The sequence below is a fragment of the Pteropus vampyrus genome, unplaced genomic scaffold (genome assembly GCF_000151845.1).
Source record: "Pteropus vampyrus isolate Shadow unplaced genomic scaffold, Pvam_2.0 Scaffold306, whole genome shotgun sequence".
Taxonomy (NCBI): domain Eukaryota; kingdom Metazoa; phylum Chordata; class Mammalia; order Chiroptera; family Pteropodidae; genus Pteropus; species Pteropus vampyrus.
In genome coordinates this window covers 89,563-97,706 of record NW_011889087.1, presented here as the reverse complement: position 1 = coordinate 97,706, position 8,144 = coordinate 89,563, and the positions used below count along the sequence as shown (strand labels likewise).

The 8,144-nt window shown below is 36.2% G+C and overlaps 1 protein-coding gene across 1 annotated transcript in view; it reads left to right on the top strand.

The window, feature by feature from the left end:
• Positions 1 to 4,380: 4,380 nt before the first annotated feature.
• Positions 4,381 to 8,144, top strand: part of EFCAB13 (EF-hand calcium binding domain 13) — a 50,097-nt gene continuing 46,333 nt past the window's right edge. Inside the window, 2 exon segments of the mRNA XM_011377220.2 lie at positions 4,381 to 4,462; positions 7,396 to 7,553. Of these exon segments, the coding sequence (XP_011375522.1) occupies positions 4,433 to 4,462; positions 7,396 to 7,553 (188 nt within the window). The 5' untranslated portion in view covers positions 4,381 to 4,432.

The window sequence follows — 8,144 nt, the reverse complement described above, 5'->3', positions numbered from 1 at the left end:
CTTTCTTGGTTCTGATAGCTGCTTCCAAACCTTTTTCCCATTCTTAAAAATTCAGTTTTGTATGTGTCACATCATCAGATTATACCACCCACCGCCACTCCTTGTTGCAGTCAAATTTCAGCTCCTGGCTTTCTGTCACTCCAACACTACTTCTGTCACAATTCTTGTGATTAGTATTTACATCGCTGATCCTTTAAATACTCTGGTCTCTGTTCCTGTGCTCCTCTACTACAATAATTTCACCTTTTCCCAGTCACCTCCTCCCTTCATAGCTTCCATCTTGCATTATCAGTGACTTCAGCTCCATTATCTCAATCAGTATATCCCACTTTCCAACCACCACTTTCCTATCTTTTAGGCTCACTCCAACTCCAGCAATCCTTGGACCCCACCAAGATCTTCAATATACTTAAAAAAAAAAAGTCACTCACTCTCTCTTGTCTTTACTTTTCACCCATCTACTCAGTTTGTTTCATGGTCAATCATTAAAACCACTCCGTTGTCTTCCTTCCCCCCACCCCCGCATTCCATCATCACCTTTTCAGTTCATTTTTCTTTCTTGTTTAAGTCATAACCTTAGAGTAAATCTAGATCTCTGCCTACTGAATGCCAGCATTTCTGCATTGGACATGGCTGGAGAAAAACAACTATAATTACTAGTTTCACTCTAAATTCATGGTCACAAAACTCAAGGGCACTTGATGCTGCCCAGCAACCTTATCAGATTTCCCCTGGGCTATTCTTCTACTCTGCTACATGACTGTTTGTTTATCATGATAAGTAGAGCACCTCCTCTCACTTACCTTGCTTCCTGTTTCACTAAGAAAATGAAATCAGTGATGATTTCCATAAGCTCTCACAATCACATCTATTCACCTACTCTGTATGTAATTATGTATGCCCAATTATTCTACCGTATCTCTTATTTTTATGAATATTGTTCTTAGCTAAGGCCAAACCATCCCCTTGTGCCCTAAATCCACTGTCCTTTCTCCTACCTGGGAATATTGTTCCAGTAATTCTCCCCTTCTTTATGATCAATATTTGCTCCTCTACTAGATTATTTCTATCAACATATTAACGTGCCTTTATTTTTCCCCATCTTAAACCCTTGTAACCCCATTTATTCTTCAGCTACTACTTCATTTCTCTTTCCCTTTATAGCATAACTCCTTGAAAGAGTCATCTCTTCTGGCTCTCTCCACTTTCTCTCCAAGGACATTATTTCCTTACCATACCACCCAAGTGGTTCCTCTTAGGATCGTTGGTGTCCTCCATTTCGCAAAACCTAATAAGTCATTCTGTACTCATCTTACTTGACCTAATAGCAGCATTTGTCACAGTTGATCACTCATTCTTCTTTTGAAGTACTTTTTTTTCACTTGGCTTTCAGGAACCCAGACCCATCTGATTTTCCTCCTTGTAGCAACCGGAGCGATCCTTTCAGAAAGGACTTTGGATCATGGCATTTCTCTGCCCAAAACTCTTCAGGGGCTTCCCTTCTCCTCAGAATATGGGGGCCACACATGATTTAGGGGACTACACATGATCTGTCCCCCACCCTTGACTTCTCTAATCTCCCTTCCTTTTTCCCCTTTGCTTTCTCCATTTCAGCTTCATGGGCCTTCCCACTGTTCTTTGAACATTCAAGCTTCTTCTTGCTTCAGAGCCTTTGTTTTTGCTTTTATCTCTGGCTGAAATGCTCTTCCCTAAGATATTCATTGGCTCCCTACTTTAATCCTTTCAGGTCTGTGTTCACAAGTCTCCCTTTCAGTAAAGTCTTCCTTGGCCATCCAACCTGTTCCCTGCATCTTTCCCCAACATCCTACTTCATTTTCCCCTCCCTGCCTTACTTTTTTCCCCTTAGTGCTTATCACAGATAACTTATTACATATTTATTTCTCTATTTTATTGTCTCTTTCTCTGGCTGTAATGTAAGCTCCACGAGGGCAGGATTTTTGTTGTTGTTGTTCATTGCTATATCCCCAGAGCCTGGAAAGAAGCCTAGCACAGTAAACATGCAATAAATACATATATGTTGAATTCATGGAGGGAGGGATGAATAGGTAGATAATTGGAGAAGAAGGATACAACTCTTCATTTCTCTTGGTTTGTCCTTGCAAATTCACATGTATGTCATAAGAGTTGAGAAACAATTCCGTTGTCAGAGTTAAGCCAAAGAAGCTTCCTGTGCTGTTTTTTGTTGTTGTTGTTTTGTTTTAGCTTGGAGAGGGTTATGTGGTATTTGATTTATCCAGCAGATTAAGACCTGCCAATTTTTTGATAATCAGATGAATAAATTATGAAACAGTTTTTCCCTTCAGGGTTTATTTAAATTATGCTTACTCTGCTTAAGTACTTTGAAGACTTAAAACCCTTGGTGAGTAAGCTCAATAGTGAGAAAATTTATTCATTCCTCCCTTCCTCTCTGCTTCCACTTTCCCTTCCTATCTCCCTCCCTTCTTTCCTTCCTTCATTATGTGTACATAGCACTGTGCTTGGTACTGTGAGAAGTAATTCAAAGAATGATATCAGTCCATTCTTTAGAAATTAAGGCTATAGTTGATATAAGAGTTATATATGTGATAAATAAAATTATAAAACAAAATGATTAACAGCACTTGAATAGTGAAGACAATAATAATGAAAACAGTAAGTGCTATGCCAAGTAGTTTAGAGGTAAAGCTTGAACTGGTTAGAGAAGATCTAGAAGAGGTTACATAGAGTTTACTGAGGAAACCTGTATAGCCTTCTGATGTCTTCTGAGATGGGTATTTTTAATGTGGTTTTATTTTATTTTTAACATGTTTGAATTCCAAGAATGTTAGACATATCATATTCAACAATAATTACTACAACATATTTTAGAAATAAAAGGTCTTAAAGTACTGTCTATTAGAATATCAATATTTGCAACTAACAATGTAATATAACTAGCAATGTAATAAACAGCTTATCAGAAATGGCACAGATATGAGTTAAAAAACACTGAAAATTTTGGTAATTTCTAAAATTGGTATGTGAAGTTGGTTACCACATTTACATAATGTGGAAGCCCGGTTTAAAACAGGCTAAAACATCTTTTGTTTGCAATAGTATTGTTTTAAGAGGCATTGTTGTATGGTGCTGAAGACCATGGGCTCTTGAGGTACACTGCTTACATTCAAATTCTGACTCCATTATTTGTTGGATGTGTAATCTTGGGCAACTTGATCTAAGTCTTAATGATGGAGGACAAGGCAAATTCCCCCGAGTTGGGGGAGACCAAGCTCTGCACTGAGAGAGAAGAGGGCTCTTGGCAGAGAGCATAAGAAAGAATTCAAACACATGCAAAAGTTAGAGTCAAAAGGAAGTCTATTAAAGATGGAGAAAAGGAAAGACTAGAGAAAGCAAAGACAAAAAGCCAAGATAAGGGAAAAAGCCCCTGAGAGAGAAAGAGAGGGAGAGAGAGAGAGAGAGAGAGAGAGAGAGAGAGAGAGAGAGAGAGAGAGAGAGTGTGTGTGTGTGTGTGTGTTTGTGTGTTTGTGTGTGTTGGTGATCCAGTTTACTGGCATTTTCCTTTGATATGAACATACAGTGAGGAAGATAAGACTATGTAGCATGAAAAGGTAAGAATATGTAGTGTGAAAAGTCTGCTGGCAGTTCCCAGCCTTCAATCCATAGGCTCCAGTATGGTTTTTAGCCATAGAGAATGAATTTATTTTGTGTAGGGTTCCACTTAAAGACTGTTTTTCCTGTTTTCCCTTCAGTGTGTGGGGGAAATGGGTTGTTAGCAATCCCAGCAGAAGTCTTCCTTTGTTCTGTAGGTTTCCTCATGGTCTGGCTTCAGGGCTGATCAGTTTATTGCAGTTTCTGAATATAGCTTGATTTAACTTTTTAGTTCTCTTGCCTCCTCCCTACATTATTTGTGTTCTTCATCTCTAAAATGATAATTCTTTAAATGATAGTTGTGAAGAATAAATGAACTAATTCATATCAAAGTGTTATAATATCTGGTATACAGTAAGCATTTAATAACGGTGATCGTTGCTGTGTTAGTAGTTCTTCTCTGGGTTTATCTGAATCAATAAATGTAACTGGATCTCTCTGCTTTTCATGCCATTTGAATTTGGATTTCTCTCCTTGCACTACAAAAGATAAGGGAAAGGATGATCTCCCGTGATATGATCTGTTAACTGCTTTTTCTAGCTTCTGTACACATATCTGGGTTGGAGAATATCTATTAGACATTATGCCATAAGTATTACATTGAAGGGATAACTTCAGGTAGATAAGTATAATAAGTTTCCTAAACGGGCATATGATTTCTTCTTTTTCTTTTCTTTCTTTTTTTTTCTTTTTGGCAGAAAATCCTTTTGTGCTGTTGCTCATTTACACTTATTCATCGAGATCTTCGAGTCCTCAAGGGAAGAATTTACCTCTAAACAAAAAGATGGAAACTAAAGTACATTTATTCTGCCAGGTATTTTTTCAAAATAGTTTCTAAAGATGACTTCTCTTTAAAAAAATAGCTTGTATTGCCTCACATCTGTAATCAGTAAACAGATTCATAGGGTAATATAGTCATTGGATCTTGCTTACTAACTAACACGACTTTTGAACTTTTTTAGTGAACATAAATTGAACTCTCATCCCAAAACCCCTGAAGTATCAAGATATCGGTGGTGTATGATAAGAGTATTTTCTGGAATAGGGATTGGGATAATTTTCAGGAGACCAGATGATTTTAAACTACATGAGAGGTTGTAGATAATGTAATTAATTATGTTGGCGGCTAACCAAAAGGTAATATAAAAGATACCAAGTTTCTCTAGTCTTCTTATCTGTGATTCAGGGGATGTTCTTATGCATTGGCTAACTGTGTCAGATAAATATATCTGGACTTAGTAATGAGAAACTTTATTCATAAGGATTATTGCAAGGAAGGAAAGGGACTATTGAAATTGGAGGAGGGGTACTATTGCAATAGGGAGAATGCTGTGACCATAAGATCTTCAAAGGCGAAAAGGGGTTATCTTTTATGGAGAGGAGTAAGCAAGGCTAGGAAGAACTGGATATGGGGAAGTGGGATGAAAGAGTACCTTGATTGGATAAATAGATCAGAGCATATTTTACCATGAATCCAGCCTATTCTCTGAAGGGTTGTATGCCAGTTTAGGCTGAGGTGGGCCAAAGTTCAGGGGCCTATAGGAGAGAGTAGGTTCACCAAAATTCAGTTTTTAAACACTTTATTCTAATTAATCAGTGGGGAACACAACAGTTGAGCTAATCATTTATGAGGCAAAGAAAAGGAATTTTGAGGGTCTGTGTTTGGCCTTGTCATAAGTAAGCAAAGAGGCATTCTTGAGTGGTTCTTTGCTGTAAGTCATTTTCTAGGACACAAAAGACGATTCCTTTAATGTTCACTATTTTTCAGGTGTACATGGCTCAGGTATAATATAACATTGTCAACTGAGAGTCCTAATCTTTTAAATTTATTCTTTTAATGGATCTGGAGCCACCATATAAGACACGTACCCATACTATAATCTACAAAACAATTTCAGAGTTTCCTGCTAAGTATTGAGATACATAATTTAATGTTACATTTATAAATCTGTCCCTTCTTTTTATACCTAGTATATTGTTGATTATACCCTTATAAACTGATTTTGAAGATGAATTCTTAAAAATTAACAATATTAAAATATCATACCAGTTTATTTTCTTTAAGCTTTATGGTTTATGCTTCACAAATGATTCACCTTTAACCACAGAGTTTCAGAGATAGTTTTCTTCCTTTTTTCTTCTATGTCGTCAGTTTCTACCCACTATTTGACTGTTTCCATTCATCTGGCCTTCGATAACAGGTTTTTGTTCACCACCCATCCCATATTTTTAAATCCCCATCATCTTTTTTTCCTGCTTTCTATTTTGGGTCATTTTTCTCAACTTCTCTAGGAATCCTTTCATCATTGGTAACAAACATCTCATCAAAGCAACAAATCAGATTGCCTTCTTGAAACAAATTTTTAAAGGTGTGCTTCTGTTGTAGGAGAGATGTGTGCAGATTCTAGAAGTCACTGAAATAGTTCCCTTAATTACTATTTCATGTGGAAATTAAATTTTGTTGGTAATCTGCTTTATAAATTGCCTGTGTAATCTGTTCAGGGGTTAAAAACAAATGTACCTTTGATCAACTAGTTGCAGTCCAGTTGTTTAAAGCAGACAGATTTCAAGAGAGAATATTTCCAACTTCATTTCCTTCTTTTCTAAACATGTTTATTGCTCCTAGTTCTAGTTCCTTTTTTTGGGGGGGGGAGGAGTGTCTATTTAGAAGCACTATATCTTCTTTTTTTCTTAGTAGACTTTATTTTTAGAGCAGTTTTAGATTTACAGCAAAATTGAGTGGAAAGTACAGAGAGTTCCCATATACTCCCTACCCATATATGTATGCACAGCCTCTCCACTATTAATATCCTGCACCACCATGGTACATTCGTTGGAATAGAAGAACCTACATTTTTTTCTCCCAAGTTTTGGCAATTATGAATAAAGTTTCTGTAAACACCTGTGTGCGGGTTTTTGTGTAGACATGTTTTCAACTCCTTTGGGTAAATATCAAGAAGTACAGTTGCTGGATTGTGTGGTAAGAGTATGTTTAGTTCTGTAAGAGACTTCTATATTGTGTTCCAAAGTGACCGTACCATTTGCATTCCCACAACAAAGAAAGAGACTGCCTCTAGCTTCACATCCTTGCCAACATTTGGTGTTGTCAGTGTTTTGGATTTTGGCCATTCTAATAGATGTTTAGTGGTATCTTGATGTTGTTTTAATTTGCAATTCCTCAATGACATGATGTTGAGCAACTTTTCACATGCTTGTTTGCCATCTGCACATCTTCTTTGGTGGTGTCAGTTAAGATCTATTGCGCATTTTTTAATTGAGTTGTTCTTTTTCTTGTTGAGTTTTGAGAGTTCTTTGTATAATTTTTGAATATACAAAATAAAAATACTTTGAATACAATCATTTATCAGATATATCTTTTGCAAGTATTTTCTCCTAGTCTGTGGCTTGTCCTCTCATCCTATTGACAGTGTCTTTCACAGCACAGAAGCTTTTAATGAAGTTAAGTTTAATGATGCTTTAAGAACTAGTTTTAATAACTAGATACATTTATAAATGCTGTACATTTTATAGTTGCATAATGCAGTGAGGGAAGTTAGAGGTAATTAGAATAAGTACCTAATCTGGACCAATGAACTAAGGGATAAACACTTTTCAACAAAATTCCCTTTGGTGGCACCATTTTAGAGAGAATTTTGAACTGTAATGAATGATTTGACCTAGAATGTCACATACAATTTACATGTCCAAAGAGAACATGGCTGACTGTGGCTCTTGATTGTTCCCCAGGCAGAAGAAAATATCACTTTATCAGATGATGGCTGTAATTCTTTTGCAACTGACCTATCAAGACTTATTGACAGCAAGAAATACATCAAACATTCTAAAACGACAGATAAGAGAATTTCACCTAAAATTAGGGGTTCAAGCCCAGAACACAAGAAAATGTAAGTTAAACTCTGAATTACTTAATTGAATTATAATTTTACAAGTTTGAGAGAACTAAAAATATAGCTCATGTGTTCTCATAATGTACTAAGTGTAGAGGATCATGCATATTAGTGGACATTCGGAAGTGTTGTTTTAATTTCTAGATTAAAAAAAGCGCTTACACTTTTCTCACTTCTCTCACAGCCATGTGGAGGTCTATAAGCTATGATAGTTTCCAGTTACAATTACAATAGAACAATTAACTGTATGTCTGTATTTGTCTCTCCTTTTTTGGAGAAAATTGTAATATATTTAAGTGTATATTATAATATATTTAATACAGTGATTCATTGTGAAATGATTACCACCTTTGAGTTAATTAACATATCATCACCTCACGTATTTACTTTTTTTTGGTGAGAATACTTAAGTTCTGCTCTCTTAGCAAATTTCAATTATACAATACAGCATTATCAACTGTAGCCACTTTGTTAAACATTAGATCTTTAGATCTTATTCAAAAGATGGTACCCTTTTACCATCTTTTCCCTATAATCCTTTCCCCCGCCCTCAACCCCTGGCAGCCATCATTCTATGAGTTTGTTTTT